At 42.1% G+C, this 18708-nt stretch overlaps 1 protein-coding gene across 3 annotated transcripts in view; it reads right to left on the bottom strand.

Moving 5' to 3' along the window:
• ARHGAP44 (Rho GTPase activating protein 44) overlaps nt 1-16566 on the bottom strand; it is a gene marked incomplete at both ends in the record, with an annotated part of 144862 nt that extends 128296 nt beyond the window's left edge. For all 3 annotated transcript variants that reach the window (XM_084236841.1, XM_084236842.1, XM_084236843.1), the window contains one exon: nt 16514-16566. In XM_084236841.1, the coding sequence (XP_084092967.1) occupies nt 16514-16566 (53 nt within the window). The remainder of the gene's footprint in view (nt 1-16513) is intronic.
• Nucleotides 16567-18708: the final 2142 nt, after the last annotated feature.

Genomic DNA, 18708 nt, shown 5'->3' with positions numbered 1-18708 from the left:
CAGGCAAAAAGTATGGTGTTGGTTGAATGACAAATGTGTGCTTTGTGGGTATTATGAGTTAAATTGTATCTGGCCAAAAGGTATGATGAAGTCCTAACCACAGAAAGCTCAAAATGTTGTAGCAAATGTAATTAGTTAAGAGGAGGTTGTACTGAAGTATGTGGCTCCCTAAGTCAATCTGACTGTTATCCTTGTAAGAAGATGAGAAGAGACAAAGATGAAGACACACAGGGAGTGTGTCATGTGATGATGGAGTCAGAAACTGGAGGGGTGTGTCTACAAGTCAAGGCACACCAAAGACTGCTGGCAACACTACAAGAGAAAGTTCTGACATTATTCTCTGATACCAACCAGATGTCCTATAATTCAATTCAGTTCTGACACTAACTACTCAGAGTTAGTGCAGATCCCACAAGTTAAAGACAAAGTACGTCATAAGACTGCCCCGATTTCAGATGCCAGCCAAGAGTTTTGGGTGTCCCCAGGTCATCTATAATTCTGTTCAACTGGCTACAAATCCAGGGTTTCCCACTGACCCTCAACAATTCATTAAAGAACTCACTGAAAGCTAGTTTTATGTATATGTATAAATGATGCAACTCAGGAATAAGCCAGTGAAAGAGATGCAAAAGGCAAGGCGTGGGATGGGTGAGGGGAAATGCCAAGCTTCCATCCTCTCTCCTAGCAGAATCCAGGTTCCCTCTGGGTACATCAATTTGTTCCCCAACAAGGAAGCTCCACTGAGCTTGGATGTCCAGAGCTTTTACATGGGGTTTCATCCCAAAGGCTTAATGGATTAGGTCATTGCTCGTAACTCTGGATTTCCATCCCTACCTCCCTTCTCCTCCCTGGAGGCTGAGCTAGCTCGAAGTCCATCCCTTTATTCAACCATTGGTCCTCAAGTGACTAGCCCCCATCCTACATTCTCTGTGGAAATGCAGCCAAATGACCATCCTTAGTGTCTACACTTTGGTTTTGACTAAAGATCAAGGAGTCTTCCAGGGGGAATCCACTTCTAATGACTGATCAACGCAGAGGTATATGGACTGAGGCCCTTCTGCACAACTCAGGGCAATGCTGAAGAGATACCCAAGCTCCAGAGGCCACCATGGACTTCCTTGGGGTTGTAGTACAGCTAACTTCTCCTGCTGCCTAGTCCTGCTTCCTTTCACTCTCTTCCACAGGTACCTGGTAAGAACTCTGCATGTTATTCTTAGTTTCTACTTTTCAGGGATCCAATCTGTAACAGTAGGTGTCAACACTTATCTGTTTAATTAATGATTTTTTTAGCTCAAGTTGTCATGCCTTACATATTCATCTTAGCATCTATGACTACACGATGGCAAGTGTATGGCTTGTGACTAGAGGATTACATTTTTTAATTAAAGACAATTCTTAATTCAAAGTCAAAAATTAAAGTCATATATATATATATATATATATATATGGATAGCATAGTAAAATACTGGTAATAATGAAAGAATGATTACAAGCCCACAACTAAATATTCAACATGGAAACCTCAATTTAGGAGTGAATTTTAAAAAAATCATTCTGACACTTGTCAAAGCAGCACATACAGGGCCTCCCTGGTAGCGCAGCAGTTGAGCGCTGGGTTGTGAAGCTTCCCACAGCCTCTGCAGCACCAGTTTGATCCTGGCCACGGGGCAAGGGTCCCACATGGTGCGTAGACCTCTCCTGCCGCCCGCTGCTCCCCTCAGCAGTGTACTTCGGTCCTTCTGCCTGCTCTACTCTCCCCTCTGGCTCTGGTGAATTCTCTCACCCTCCCACGCTTCTGACTGTACCCAGTGCTTGTATAAATAAATCTTTAAAAAAAAAAAAAAAAGCAGCACATACAGTTTCATCTCCATACCATTGAATGATCTGCCCCACTAATTGCAAAGCACTGCGGACAACACAGAATTGTAAGACCTGATCCTGAAAACACACATCTACCAATCTATTAAGAAAACAGAATCAACAACAGAAATCAAAGCATGAAATAAATGATATAAAGCTGTTCCAAAGCAGAATGCTATGGATGCACAACGGAGCAACTGTGGGAGAAAGAGAATGGAGCAACATCTCAATTGAACCCTGAGAATGAATTTGACAATCAGTTCCTGAATCCCTTTTACATACCTGACCCCGTGCTGGGGGTCTAGAGACTAGAAGACTACGGAGAGCAGATGGATGCAGAACTGAGATGATAATACAACACGCCAAGTTGTACACATCAGTATGGACCAGTGGTCTGGGAATACAATTCTGAGAAATACAAAGGAGAGGCAACAGCTTAATCAAAGGTAAAAACACTGCCAAAGTAAGATGTGCACTTCACCGACTGACATGCCCGTGACATGACCGTGACACACTACAAACTGCCCAGCAGTGACTACTCCAAAGACGCAGGCTTGAGCTCAGCCAGCCCACAGCATTGCCTCCTTCCAGCACACATTAATGGCCAATGGTAAACAGATGGAATAAACTAGCTTAGACCAGAGGAAAGGACTCTTGTCCCAAGGGCTGTTCTTTTTGTCTTCGGGGCTGCTATAACAGAATACAATAGACTGGGTAGCTTGACAAAAAACAGCAACTTATTTCTCACAATCTTGGAGGCTGGGAAACCCAAAATCAAGGTGCAGTTGCTCTGAAGAAGGTTCACTTTCTGATTCTTTTTTTTTTTTTTTTAAAGATTTTTTTATTTTTATTTATTTATACAAGCACTGGGTACAGTCAGAAGCGAGGGAGGGTGAGAGCATTCACCAGAGCCAGAGCGGGGAGCAGAGCAGGCAGAAGGACCGAAGTACACTGCTGAGGGGAGCAGTGGGCGGCAGGAGAGGTCTGTGCGCCATGTGGGACCCTCCTCCGGTGGCCGGGGAGCAGCCGGGGATCAAACCGGCGTTGCAAGGCTGCGGGCAGCTTTGCAACCCAGCGCTCAACCGCTGCGCCACTGGGGAGGCCCCACTTTCTGATTCTTGATGGTGACTGCTCTCTCTGTTCTCACCTGATGAAAGGGTACGGGAGCTTGGGAGGGCTGCTTTATAAAGACACTAATCCCATTGGTGAGGGCTCTGCCCTGATGACCTAAATTGCTTCCTGAAGGTCCTAGCTCCTACTACCCTCCCCTTGGGAGCTGGGATTCAACCTGTGACTTTGGGAGTGGGGGGGAGGGGGACATACACACTCAGACCACACCACTTCTTTCCCTCGTTCCCTCTTTGGTGTGTGAACATGAAAACAAATTACTGCAGTTGCTGCTGGCAGCTGTATGTTAACCACACAAAGAGCCAATCTGAGGAAAAGGCCCGGCACAGATGAAGACAAAGCCAAGAAAAATGAGAGACAGCAGGTGCCTAATCACAAGACACCAGGATTCTCCCCTCCTGTGGTGCCATGACACCTGAAATAAAGTTTCCTTGTTTAAAAACCATGTTGACTTGACATCTGCTACTAAAGTCAAAAGCACTCTAAGTAATACAAATCAGTTTTCTTTATTTCAGAACTCGGAGCCTTAAATACAGATACAGATTATAAATGTCTGAGGAGGATCTATGGAGTCCTACATTTCCCACAGTCCTAGGGTTTTTTCCCTACACAACAAAAGTTTACAGAGAAGGCACATGACATTCTTCTGTCCATATCGAAAACTTCGGTGTGGTCTGTGCTGCAGAAAGTCAGAGAGATGAGATTTAAGGAAAGAATAAAAGTAAGGCGAGCTCTGGGATAGTCAAGGGGAAAGACTCTGGGTATAATTAAAGAATCGGAAGTGAAAAAAGACAGAGATAAATTATAACTCAAAAATAGATTTGCAGTAACTGGCTGAATATGCAGGGGTGAAAAATGACTTCTCTGAATACCAAGAAACACATTCATTAGATCACTGATAAGTTAATAGATCCTCAGCAAACTGATCCAGGGAGGGTCTTCAATGTCATTCATTAGTTTGGTCAACATCGGGTATACTGAATGGTCATCACCCTTTCTTGGTCGTCTGGGCAAAGTCTCTGCTTTTCCTTTGGGGGACTGCCCCTACCCCTCTGCAGTCACTGTGGATGTGCAATCTGAGTACTGCCCACCCTTCCAATGTCTTGGAGGGAAGGTCAGATCATATCACCCAAACTGAACCAATTAGACTCTCTGCTGGGAGGGAGGCATAGAGTGGATGCAAGAACAGAAAACAACTGTAGAGCAACCGTCTGAAAGTCTGCACTGCAGAGTGCATCAGGGGCACTATCTGGGCATCCCTTTGATTTTGTGAGCCACCATCATCCTTCCCAAATCTCCTTTATTGGCTTAGATTAGCCAGAGTCTACTTCTGCTGCTACAACCCCAATTGCCCCCAGTTCCAAGTGATGCAGCAAGTTTCAAAATGTTATATGCTTTTAAAATTAGCAACCCTAAAAGGCTATTTGCATATCACTTCCTAATAGCAGACTATTTTATTCTACAAAATGAGATCTGACATCACGTCCATCATAAGCAGTTTCCCATGTTTGAAATGAAGGTTCAAGAGAACTTCAAACATTCCTTTTTAGACATTTTGGAGCCCCAAACTTAAAAATATCATTAGAAGACATTCCGGTTGTATTTTACTGGACTGAATCATGGGAGGGGTTTTTGTTTTCTTTTATAAAATACATGTTTATGTTAAAGAACTTAGAATTTTTTAAGCACAAGCAACAGTAATCAAATCACTCATGATCCTACCCAGAAATAAATACCACATGCTGAATCTTCCAGTCTGTGCTGATTTCCTTCTAGACTTTTCTATGCAATTTTTAAAAAAACTATACAATCTCAACTCTGTAAGCTCTTCTATATACTGGTTCCTTATCTGAAACATTTCTCCATAAACTTTACATTTTTTGAGTGTTATATAAATACCAAGAGCATTACAAACGAACTAGAATTTAAGCACTCCACTAATATTAGACAGTTCAAGTTTTCACTTTTCCCCTACTTACAGTCATTAAAGCATAGCAATGAGGAGCATCAGCATCGGAGTCAGAGACCGGGGAGCGAATCTCAACTCCTTCCTTTACCAGATGTGTAACCCACAGCAACAACACCACTCTCACCTGCTCCGAGGCTCCTGCAGAAAGAGGGAAACTCTAGAACCTAGTGGCAGAGTTGTTGTAAGGGATAAAGAGGAATGTCCATAAACTACTCTACAAATGTCAATCACAGGACACACTCAATAAAGGGCAGCTATGAAAAGAAGCGAGTATGCGTGTTGGCCAGCACAACCATACCCTCAGGAGAGGGCTAAAGGTCTGTTCCTTTTTCAAGGCTCCTGTTGGGTTAATATGTTATATACAAGTCAGCAGGGCTTTTGCAGATCATAGAAACTACTTTCTTTCAACATACCATATAGAGCTAAAAAAAAAAAAAATCAATTATTATTTCAAAGGGTAGTCCCTTACCCTTTCTGGTGAAACTGCAATAAGGAACCAAAGTGAAGAATTTTCTTATGATGGAAATTTCACTGTCTGCTCTGTGCAGTTAAAGGTACCTATAAGATATGCTATGACCTTAAATGAATATGAGTTTTTACTTTATTCAAGTCAAGAGCAGTTAATTAGCATTTCCAAAACACCTCAACTGAAATAACTAAAGGGACCAGAAGCTGTAGAGACCACCCTCAATGACAGCAGACCAGGGGAAGCTTTCCCTTGCTTGCCCTACTAGGGACCAAGCTCAAATCTAGCTCTGCACCTTTCCTGGTCTGCTCTTCTAGCCTCAGCTCCCCATGTGTAAAATGGGGCAATAATTCCCCCTTCCTATAGATATGCAATGAGTTGATGAAAATCATGCTTATCACGTTCATAGCCCAGTTCTTGGCTCCAGGTGACAAGAGCTGAGGCCGTCATGGCTTTCCTCTTTCTGGATCCATTAAGGATTGCCTTTCTCTGCCCCAAGTGAAGTGGGTATGGCCAGGTTAGTTTGGTTTGTCCAATGAAATAAGAGTAGAAGTGATGTGCATCACTTCCAGAAGAGACACCAGAAGCCAGTGTGTGAGTCACCACAACCTCACTTATTGCCATCACACAGGTATGTATGCAACACAGCCATGGCAGTCAGCTGGCACATGGGCCAGTCACATGCCCGGGCCCATAAACCACTGGGATTTGGGGGGGGGTTCTGTCACGGAAGCATAACCTAGACCACCCTAAGTAATACAATATCCATTAGTCACAAGGGGTATTAAATGAGTGAAGTTATCAGTATTATGGTTACCGCAAGCTATGTCATGCTTATAACTAAACACAGAAAACTATATTTGATTTGGGAAAACAAGACAAACAGATATCAATTTCAAGCTGTAATTTTCAGGTACTTAGGAACACAAAAAAAGGTCAAAATGAATGCCTCGTGTCAGAGATTTTCAGCACAGCAAGGGAGAGTGGCAATAACTATAATTTACTGAGTGCTTATTATTTCCCAGGGGTTATGCTAAGGATATTACATGTATTATATTATTTAACTCTGGCAATAATACCATCAAGTAGGTGGTGTCATTCCAATGTGGTAGGATAAGAATTTCTCATTATCCTCTCCCCACAGTCATAAGGTCATCGTAAGAAGGAAAAAAAAAAGTGAATTTTGACATGAGAGGATATCAGCAAAAGTTCATTATCCTAAAAAAAAAAGTTCCCTCGGAAGAGTCTGACAGATTCCTATAGAGGACTATGACAGAGAAAGAATGACCTCCTCACACTTGCACTTTGGAGGAAAGGGCATGGCAGAGGGGACTGGGGTGAGCAGAAGAAGTCAAAGAAAACAGGAATGGACGGGAGAGAAAACACTCTGGTTATTCAACTATATTAGAGGATCCCCATCTCTACCTATATCCAGGGGCGTGTGTGACTAGTCCTAGTCAATACAATGTGAACAGAGGTGATATCTGTAAGTTCCAGATCCAGGAATGTAAGAGCCAGATGCCCATGTCTATACTCTCTGTTGACTGTTAGCAGTGCCTAAAAGCCACATATGGTGGTAGTGGGGCAGGGGGCGTGGATGGATATAGACTGGATCCCTGAATTACTCCTGTGGGAATCCTGTCCTTGTAGTCCCTTGATTCACATCATATTTCACAGGTATTTAAAATAAAGTTTGTGAGTTAAGACTCTGAGATTCCAGAGCTTAAATGTTATCATAGAAGAGCCAAATCTATGCTGAACTAATACAACACGGAAAAGGGAAAAAAAGACTCAGAAAATATTAGGAAAGGAAAAAAAGCCCAAGAAAGTGAGAAGAAATGTAAAAAAAAAAAAAAAAAAAAAGAAAGCAGAATTTACTACAAAGAGAGAAAGAAGACACTGATCAAGAACTAGTGAAGAAGAATTTTTTTTTTTTTTAAATATGGGTAGATTAAACCTAAGAGCTATAAGGTTTGAGGGGGAGGAAATTCTCTAGCAAAGTCAAGGTAAAAAGAGAGAAAAGGAAACAGGATGATAGAGAAGATCCAGTCATATACTCAAAAATGTTTCTATTAAACATTAAAATTATAATAAAAAGAATGCCTCTCTATACAATATGCTACTAAAAATGATACAAGATAGAAAACATAAATAGTTCTTCAAACACTGAAGAATTGATATCAAAGAACTATAGCCCAAAAATGTCCTAGAAAAGTTGTTTCCAACCTTCAAAGTAGTCCTTCTTCACCATTCATTGTACAAAAAAAAGCAAAGTGAATAAATTCATTTTGCACTGTTGTCAAAATCTGAAAGGTATAGCAAAAGAAAAAAACAGATACTCTCATTTGTGAATATTAAATACTAAAATCCTAAATAAAACTGTAAATCCAACAGTATATAAAAAAATTAATAAGCCATAGTCAAATAAAACTGACTGTAGGAAAGCAAGGAGAGTTCAAAATTAGAAAAATCTACTGAGTTTAAGCTTATAAAACACAAGCTCCTTATAGGTAGGTCGCCATCACTGATGCATCCGTTGCACAGAAAATATTGCCTGAAACATTGTAAGTTCTCAATAAATATTTATTACACAAATTACTGAGTGACCATATTAATGAATTAAAAGAGAAAAATATAAAAGGCTATCATTAAAGACCATGAAAATAAAGTTAGTCAAAATTAACTTTGGTGACAAAGAAAAACAACGTAAAATAAGGAAACTATGTCATATGTATGTAACATGGCTTAGAAACAAAATCTTTCAAACCAATTATCAGGCATTTCCATGAGGATAATTAAAAAGACATGGATGCCCATATTATCACCACAATATGTTAACAGTTTTCTACAAGACCCAAACAATGCAGCTACACAAGAAAATAAAGTATAAATACTGAAGAGGAAAAGCAAAGTATCAGTTTGCAATAATGGCTATTGTAAATTATTATTACTATCCAGTAGACTCAATTCTTTTTAAATAATTGAGATACTAAAAATAATTAAGATACTTAAAATAATTGAGATACTAAGCAAAAGGGATAGTTGTTAAGAAATGTATCAAAAAGGGATTTTGTCACTGTGCAAATGTCACAGATTGTTCTTACATGAACCTAGATGGCATAGCCTACTACATACCTAGGCTCTCTACAGGGACCGGTGTCATATAGGAGGTGTATTTTTGACCAAACTGTCATTACATGGCACTTGACTATAGTTCATGAAGTGGTTAAGATACAAAAATTCATAACTTATGTTCCCACAACAAAGAATAAGAAAATATAACTGAACAAAAGATTCCAATTAGTTAAGGCTACAATAAGGACCATGACAAATTATCCAAAAATTAAAGAAAATTATACAGGACCTAAATGGATAAAAACTACTTTATAAAATCACAATCAGACTTAAACAAACATACTCCTTTTCTAGATGGGAGGAATTCTCGCTATACTTAATATTGTAAAAATGTCAGATTTTGCTATCTTAATATATACATTAAAAAAATATCGAGGATGAACAAATGAGCACAACCATGAAAATATAATCAACTCTCTTTCATAACGGAGAATGTATAGACTGGCTATAGTTAAGACACACCCAGATACTTCAGAAAAAGCTGTTGAGTTCTTACTGCCAGGCTGAGGAATTACTCTGGACAAAGCTGGGACCATACTAATTCTATTGCTCCTTCTGCCCAAAATAAGGACATGCCACCAACTGTTCACCTAGGAAGCTGAGCCATTTCAAATTCTTGTCACAACTGACAAACAGGTTAAGAGAACAGACTAGAAATCCTAGAAATAGATACAAGTAGATGAAATCTTATAGCACATAGTAATGGTGATATTTCAATTTAGTGGGTAGGAATTACATTATTAAATTAGTAGGGTAACTTTTTATTATTTTGATTCTTTTTATTGAGGTATAATTAAAAAATAAAATTATATACAATGTGAGGATTTGATATCCATACACATTGTAAAAGATTGCTACCATCCATCCAGTCAATGAATATATCTATCATAGCATACAGAGGGAAAGTGTTTTGCTAATTTTTTCCCTTCCCCAAGGGTAATATTTTTAAAAAAGAAAAACTAAATATGACACCTAAATTCATGTCATACATCAAAATTAAAAACTAATAAAGATTTCATGGTAAAATAAAATAATACAAATAGTAATGAAAATATATAAATATTAATGTAATCTGGGCTTGGAAAAGTGTTCCTCAGCATAACATTTAAACATCAACCATAAATTGATAGACTTCAGATCACAAACATTAGATTTCCTTATGGCAAAAATGACAAAATACAAAAGATCAAAAGAAAAAAAAAAAACAAACGAAAGATGTGTGTGGCAGATGACAAAGCATTTTTGCTTCATATGTTAAAAATTACCTTAAAATCAATAAGAAAATAGTTATGAAGTCGGTCTTAGAAAAATGAGGTAAAGACATATGCAAGCAATTAATAAAAGGAAACAATGTTCAGTAAACATAAAAATGCTCAATGTCTTATTGCAGCACTATTTACACTAGCTAAGATATGGAAACAACCTAGATGCCCCAAAACAGATGACTGGATCAAAAAAATGTAGTATATATACACAATGGAATACTATTCAGCAATCAAAAAGATAGACTCATGCCATTTGCAGCAGCATGGATGGAGCTGGAAGGGATTATGCTCAGTGAAATAAGTCAGAAGGGAAAAAAAAATATCAGATGGTTTCACTTATAGGAGGAACATAGGGGAACCAAATAAGGGATCAGGAAAAACAAAAAAAGACAAAACTAGCAGACAAACTACAAATCAGTGACATTCCGCTAGGGAAGGAGAGGGATCAAAACAGGGGAAGGAAGAGCACAAGGAGACTATGGTTATGATTTATGGGTGTCTTGGAGGTGGGGATATTACGGGGATTACACTTGAAAGGAGAATGAACAACGATGTAAAAATATGTATAAATTAAAAGAAAAATGCTCAAGGTCACTAGAAATTAAGAGAAGAAAGGGGAGGTTTTTGTTTTCATTCATGCAATTAACAAACTTGCAATATTAATTGCTGATAGAATTGGGAAAAAACTGATATTTCTATCAGGATGTATATTCATTCATATAAAATATACACTTACATAGTCATGAAAGTAAAAGGAGATTGGCTGACTAGAATGGAATATTACACAGCTTGAGAAATTATATTATAGATACAGTTATTGATGTGGAATGATTTTGAAGATATAATATGAAGGGGGGAAGCAGGTTGTAAAATAGTATACACAGCATGACCTCTCTTGTAAAGAATATATGTACGTTTATCAAAAACTAATTTTTGATAATATTAATTGCAGTCTCCAGGTAATATGATTGTTGGTAGGTTTTTCTTTCCTTTTGACCATCATAAGTTCATAACTTTTCTGCAATAAACAAATATCATTGATGTAACCACGAAGAAAGTTTGAAAAAAAAAGTAAATTGAATTCTGTGGGAAAGTAAACATTTATACTAAAAATAAACTCCAATGTTGGAAAATGAAAGCAAAACATCTGCTTCCTGGACAGAGAGAATAGTTTTAAATTGCTAGACAGTCATGCGCTCCCAGGCAGTAGGATTCCAGGTACCAGCTTACTCAGATGCCCTGCATCCAATGGGAGAGCCCTAATTCCTGCTCCCTCCCCACAATCTTCTCTCTGACCCACAACTAACCCAAAACAAAGCTTAAACATAACTTTATTATTTGCTGTCATTATCAACATAGCAGTTGAAATAATCTTCTCTTGATTACTAATAGAAGGGACGCTTACTAATCCCTCCTAAAAGGGATTTACAACTGTAAATTAAATACTTGTTTTACTCAACTCACATGGTTACTAATTTGCTCTTCCTAGAGAAACAAAAGAAGGTCCATCAAAAACAGCACTCAATATCCATCACTTTCTTTGGTGGGGTAAAATGGGAAGTGAAGTCATTCATTGTTATCGAAGAGAATGGCTCTATTACAACGTCTTGCAGGTCCAGGATAACAGAGTTCTGCAGGAAATTCAGCAGCCTCACACTGACTGCTGAGAGCAGTCCAGCAGAAGGCTGACACTGACAGATCTGCACCTCAGGAGCTTAGAAGACAAGAGCAAAGAAAATTCTCTCTAGATTTGCCAGCCTGTTCATCAATCGGTGAGCATATTCTGTTATTTCACATATATACAGCACAGCAGGTGGCAAGACATAGGCTTCCATAAAAACTAATGAAAAACTTCGCTCTGAGACCTAATAAACATGCACAGTGCTCGCTGGGGGACAGGTCTGGGTCTGCCAGGCCCTGCTGCGCTAACAAAAGATCCAGCAGAGTCTGTGTTGATGCTGATCTGACAGGTCCAGATCACAGTCAAGGAAGTGGGGAGAAAGCAATCCAATGATTATTCTGGAATTGGTTCTGACTTCTCCCTAGAGTCCTCCTGACTGGGTCATGGCTTTCAGGAGGTCTGCTGAAGGGCAGGAGAGTATCTCAGAGAAACCTTCAAGGAGATCTTCACCATCTTTGGCTGCTGTGGACTGAGCACAAATGCCTACAGCACCAGTGTTCCTCAAGGTGGCCGCGTCCTCAGCATCTATCTTGGAACCACTGGCTGCTGCAGTTGGATCCTGAGCGCTGCACAGCAGCAAGGATACTCAGCCAAGCTGTGCACCACAGACCAAGCCTGCTCATGGTGTGTGCTGAGCAGTCTAGGAATGGAAAACGCGGCTCTGCAGACAAAACTTTGTCTTCCATTCACCAAGTCATACTCTTTGAAACCAAACAATCCCCAACTCATCCAACCTTGCTGCAGCCCATCCTCTCATTCCTCCCACACTGCCATAGCTTCTTACCTATTCTCAAACACCTGGAACATCACTTGTTTTTGCACAAGAGCATCGATTCCATTTTACAATCACCACTGGGCAGTGACCATTGGAATCAGTTTCTAAGCAATACTTTAGACTTAGGAAGACAATGTATTTTTGGAGGCTGAATGAGCTAGCTGGAAAGGAAAATGACAATGAGCCTCATCATCCATTTTCTGGGCTCTTCATGTAAGGCAGGCTCTCTTTAACCTTAAATTTCAACTTAGGGCTTTATTATACTCAACAGAAACCAAATGTCATTAAAAAAAAATATTCTATGTTTCAGGGTGATTCTCACCCGAGTAACCAAGACAGTCTTTTGAAGTTTAAAAAAAAATAAATAATGGTACCATAAATCAGGCATGAACTAAATCCGCCCTTAAATCTTGCTCTAGTCTTCCAAAACCCACAATGTGGCTGGGCCTCACTCCTCTGAACACCATTCCCACCTCAAAACAAAGAGACAGAATCCAGAACTTCTTCCATCTTTGAGTTACTCGATGTGACTCCCCTATCTATAATACATGACTCCTGCTGACTTATTCAGTTGCCAAAGAATTTCAGAGAATCTACTATTATGCTGGGCATTAGAGCAGTGTCCCTGCCCACAAGGAGCTTAAAGTCTAGTGGGAAATATAAATGAGAAAAAATAAAGCTTACAGTACGATAGAACCACAGCATGCCTTTAAAGTGCAGATTCCAAGAGAAGAGGAATTTTGTTTACTCTGCACTCCAATAGTCGCTGAGTCAGGGCAGTGCCTGGCACACAGCAGGCACCAAATAAATACTTACAGAATGAATGAATGAATGTTTGCCATAGTGTATATAACCCAATAAACATTTATAAGATTTGTCTCAAGTTATTTGTATCTGCCATTTATCAAACCTGCCCCAGTGCTGAGCACTGTGTTAGGCACTTTTCAGGGGGTAATCTCACGCCATTATGACCACAAGTACTACATTACCACAGTGCAACCCTGACTGTTTCCATTTTGCAGATGAGGAAAAAAAGTGCAGAATTAAGCTCAAGACCCCTAGCCAGTAAGCAACAGACCAGCTCTGTCCCACTCAAAAGCCTGTCCTGTTCCAAACATTAGGCATCCAGCAATTCAGTCTGAAAGACCCAAAGGAAGATGCCCCAAGAATGAATGAAGGGAAGGGATGGAGAGGGGAAGTAAAAAAGAAAAAAGAATGTAGGCAGCGACTGGAGAGGGCGACCAAGAAGATGAAACTTTCCCATTAAATGCAATGGGTTTTATAAATTCTTCATGATCGCTCTATACAGATGTGAGCATTTAAAGAGAAAATACTGGTAACTCTGTAGAGTACACTGAAGCACAGAATGTCCAGCACTGTTAAAGCGACTAGATTCAATCCCTAGCAGTTTCATATTCCGAAGAACTCTGAAACCTACAACTTACAGAAGGAGAGCAAGGTGTAGAAATATCAGCTCCCTCAATCCCATATCTTAGTCTTCCCTCAAAAAGAGGAAAGTCATCACTTCAAAGATATGCAAGCGTAAGAAAGAACCCAGTGGTTTGCTGAATAATGCAACTCCATAAATTCCAAAATTCCAAATCATAAGGCTTCTGCTGATTCAAAAGTTAAGAAGCAGTTTTAAGATCACAACTAAGTACATTCCCAGTAAGTTAAAAATAAATGCTGCCCCTTTTATTTACCCACATGGACCCTAGCATAGACATTCTGATCTTGTCAAGACATGACTTGAGCAGCAACTGTCTACAAGTCATTGCACAGTATGTGCAGAGCACACGTTGGTCAGTATGTTTTATTGGGGGCAGACAAACAAGAAAACAAAAACTGCAAAAAGCATTTCAAGAGTAATTACTGCTTTGACAAAAATGAACGGATGATCACTTAGAGAGCCAATGGCAGTGTCTCTCCAAGGCCTATGAGCTGAGACCTCAATAACTCCAAATGGGGAAAGCACATCTTTAGTGGGCAGGAAAATGTGAAAACAACAGAACAAAAGCCCCCGGGAGGGAAATGAGCTTGGTATGTTTGAGGCCACTGTGGCTGAAGCACACCAAATGGGTAGAGGATAGAACAGAATTAGTATGAAAGACAAAGAGGGGCCAAGTCAGGTATGGTCTTACAGGCCATTGGAAAGACTCAGGACTTAAGTGCAATGAGATGCCATGAACTGATTTTTCTCTTTACAGGGTTCACTTTGAATGTCATCAAATGGACACATCAGTGACACAAAAATGAGCTGGTCCTTACTATCCCTGGTACATGACACAACAGCAAAAAGAGTAGGAGTACTCTTTATCACAACTGATAAAGAGTAGGAGCCACGGGAGTCCCTACAGACAAGTGAAAAGTACCTCTTGGTGATCAGTTGCTGGGATTTCTAAGTACTTTCAAAAAAAGTAAGACCACTTATTTGAAAATCCAACTTTCCCTGTCCTGTTGTCATTCCCTCCATATGGATGAGAATGAAAAATAAGATTTGATGCCCAAATCTTACTATTTTGTAGCAAATACTGAAGAGAGACAGGAGGGTTGTGTTTCAGAGGGGCAACCTTCCTAACATTGAGATTCAAGCACTGAACTGAAACCCCAGACCAATCAGATGAGCCATCCAAGTTTACAGTCAGGGGCATCCTGAGTGCTTGGTTGGTCCGATGTGATGGCTGGTGCAGAGCAATGCAGAAGTCAAGACCTTAAGACAGGTCAGTTTGACTGTCAACTGCTAAATAATCAATACCAGGAAAACATTATTTAATGTCCAATCTATCAAAAGGCAGCCCACGTGAGGCTATATCTGTGGCAAGACCATGCCAGAAATCTGGGCTAATCCGACTCTGCTATTCATAAATTCTCCCTCTGTTAAAGCACATGTGTTTGGGAAAGAAAAATGAATCCAAGTCAATTTTAGACATTGTTACTTGGAAACCATCTGGAGTCCCTGGAAGCCTAAGAAGCCATCACATCCCCTGCCCTCAAATGTCCATTGTTAATTAGGGCACTATCCTCACATCTGAGTTTAATGTCCCCTATTCCTCCAGGGATGTCCCCACCCCCACACTACCAGGTGCCAGTTCAGGCTGCGCTTCCCACCCAAGGAAGGTATTTGGTTTCTTGGTAAACCTAGTGAAGAGCCCTCAATGTGTTGAGCTTGTACTTGAATTGCACCCAAAGCTGGGTTCTTTGCTTTCTACTTGCTGTCAAACTGCACACCTGAATTCCTTTGCCACAGCAACAACACAGGGTTCCACGCTGGGGTCAGAAGTCCATGAAAAATCCCCTCTACCTAACAATCCTGTGTTCAAAGCATGTCTAGCTTTGGAAGAGACCCACCAGCAGCCTTATGTAACATTAATAGATGTTGGCACCCGGCAGAGCCACTCCTGGAGGCATTAGCCCAGAAGTAGCCCATTTTCACTGTGATGACAGGCTGGGTCTTGCAGCTTCCTGGGGCCTGGCTCTTCCAGATTGTAGGGCCTCTGTCCCCCTCCACTACCTGGCTGTGATCCTCTGCTTATCTCATCTTTCAGAGGAGTTGGGCCGCCCTTTCTGCAGCCTCCCTCCCTTCCCCAAAATCAGTCTCAGGACCAACCAACGCCATTCCACCAGCACCTTCCCTGCCCCCCACCCCACCCCTTTAGATCCTTTCTCCACCACCTCACGCCTTAATACACCCGGCCAGGAAAGAGATCCAGAATCTCCTACAGTCCTACGCCCAGAAAACAAACACGGCAGGAGGGGCTGGCTCAGCTCTGCCAAGCCGACCAGGCCCGACACTTTCCCTGGACCCCGCCGGAGCCCCGAACTCGACGCAGGGCATCTCCGATCTCCGGAGAGCGACTGCGGTTTGGCTCCCTCCGGCACCATCAGAGCAAACACCTGTTTCCAGGAAGCCAGGAGGCCGCAGAGAGCAGGGAGTCCTGGGGAAAGGCAGGGAGGACGAGGTGAAGGGGCAGCTGGGGACGCAGGTAAAGGATGCGTCACACTTTGCGCTTGGCAACCGGCGCCCGGGCGCAGCGGGCAGAGCGCGAGAAAGGCTTGGGGGTCTGCGAAGTTCAGAAAGGAGGGGTCGCACCTGCGAGCGGAGCCCCGGGAGGCCGGTGCAGGGAAGGGGATCGCGGGGAGGGGCAAAAAGAACGGGAGGCCGGGCGGGCTCCATCACCTGCGCGCCCCAGCGGATGCTGCCTCGCAGGCGCGCACCGGCCCGCGGGTGACCTACCTGCCCACCGTCTGGTTGGCCAGCTGGCGCATGCGATTGAACTGCTTCTTCATCGTGCCCCGCTGCCGCGCTAGCCCGGGAGCCGAGGAAGGACGGAGCAGCCCGGCGTCCGCCGCAGGGTTACATGGCTCCCGCGCGGAGCCTCCCGGGCGACGGCGGCACTGCGGAGCCTCCGGGAGCCGTCTGGCCCGCGCGCGGCTCCCTCCCGAGGGCACCGCCGCCTACTCCACCTCCTGCCGCGGCGGCTGCTGCTGCATCCTCCTCACGCGCGCCGCAACGCCTTCATCGTAACGCCCCGGGCTGCCCTCGGCGCCGACCAGGTCCGCCCGGGGTGCCAGCCCCCAGCCCCAGCCCGGCGCGGGGACCCGGGAGTCTCCGCAAGCTGCTGGCCCGCTGGCCGGGTGGTCCCCGCTGCGCCTGTGCGGAGGGCGCCGTGCATTCTGGGATTTGTAGTTTTTCCGCGTCCCCGTGCCCACCTTTCTTCTGTCCAAAGTTTGCAAGCACCGTGGAGTGCAGAGGTGAGAGAGGGCAGTGTCTCCAGGGGCCTCTTGCGTTTTAGCAGGCTGGGAAGGAAACCGTTTTCCTGTTTTAAAAGTGGCCAAGGGGAACCAAGACTACAACTGCAAATATAGAAAGAGCATCTGTCTCATTGTATTGAAGGGAATGTTAGGCATTGCTGTTCTGAAGACACAGAAGAAAAATTTATGCTAGCTGGTACTGGCTCATAAAGCTTATTGTTGAGGTGCAGGCTTACACTTGGAACACAAGCGTTTGATGGAAGAGTTTTGAACCTGGCATGGCAAGCATCCCAGAAGTTTGATCCTTAATTTTCACCAAACCCAGTAGTAATCAGAAATCAGTGTAGAGGAGGGATATAATGGTAGTGACATTGTCTATAGGCCCAATTTGACCTGGATAACTTTCTCCTATGGCTAAGATTCAGTTTGCATAGCTATTCCAATTCCCCATGCAGCTTGGAAGACCAACGGGCATAAGCTGTGGCAGGCCTGGAGCACTACACACTTGTATCACATCAACTTCAGTTGGTACTTGAACAGGTGTTATGACTTTCTTCAGGCTCTCTTCTTAGGAAAAGAGAGGTAAAAAAGATAGGTGATTGCAATGAGATAATTATTATCTATCAAGTAAGAGCAATATTGTTGGGTGTCAGGGACTTTAGATCAAACAGATATGTGTTCATCTATTAGAATTAAAAGTCCCAATTATATAAACTTAGGAAAATTGTGTGAACTCTCTAAGCCTCAATTGCTTCATCTTTAATACAGAAACAATACTGCCGCAAAGATAGCAGAGACAGAGATCTATTTGTTAAATCTCTAATATTCAAATAACATAGAAATAACAAATTTCTATGTAATACTTTAGGGTAAGGTAAAAAGTATTAGGCTTTTCTGCCCTCCCACCATTAGGATGGATGATGGAACCATGTGGTCCCGAATGCATGCCTGATGGCGGGCACCTGGAGTAGGGTGTGGACCTATGTAGATGGGATTCACCTGGGCTGAGACTGGGCTTTTAGGGGTGGCGTTGCGGGGACGCCAGCAGAAGCCGACAGAGAAGCAGAGAAGCAGAGAGCAGAGAAGCAGAATGAAGGCCGGAGAGCCCAGAAAAAGTGAAGACTTGCTGGGGGCTGGGAGGCCTGCCAGCCTCCCGGCCCCCCAGCACCCCTACCTGCTATGTACCCAGTAAATCCCAATAAAAGCCTGCAAAAACCACTGAGGGTTCCAGGACTCCTCTTTACTCGGTCTGCTGGATCAGAAAACCTGCTCAGTGTCTGTTCCTGTCCTTACAAATACGTTGTTTTATTCACTTACTACAAGTATGAGTAAAGTTAGCAATCATATAGAAAAATACCATTCCTCCAATGAATTACTAAACGTATAAATGGGATACATTTTTTGAAATGGGATATTTTGCATATGTTGATTATAGTTGCAAGATGTCCTAAATATGGTTCTAAGTATCTTGCTGGCCAGCTGAACAAAAAATGGTTTGAGGCATGTCTTGGCTGAATGATCATGAAATCTTTAATTAACTGTGAACTTAGCCTCTGTTTATTAGGTCAGCTGCTCTACTCAATTTATAAGTAATGGCATTATTTGCTTCTAACCAAACAATGTAATGTCTATGATGTCAATATAATTTTTAAACAAACTGAAGTTCTTTTCACTTTG

Source organism: Talpa europaea (genome assembly GCF_964194135.1).
Source record: "Talpa europaea genome assembly, chromosome: 7".
In the NCBI taxonomy this organism is placed as follows: Eukaryota; Metazoa; Chordata; class Mammalia; order Eulipotyphla; family Talpidae; genus Talpa; species Talpa europaea.
This window is presented reverse-complemented; position numbering and strand designations above follow the sequence as displayed.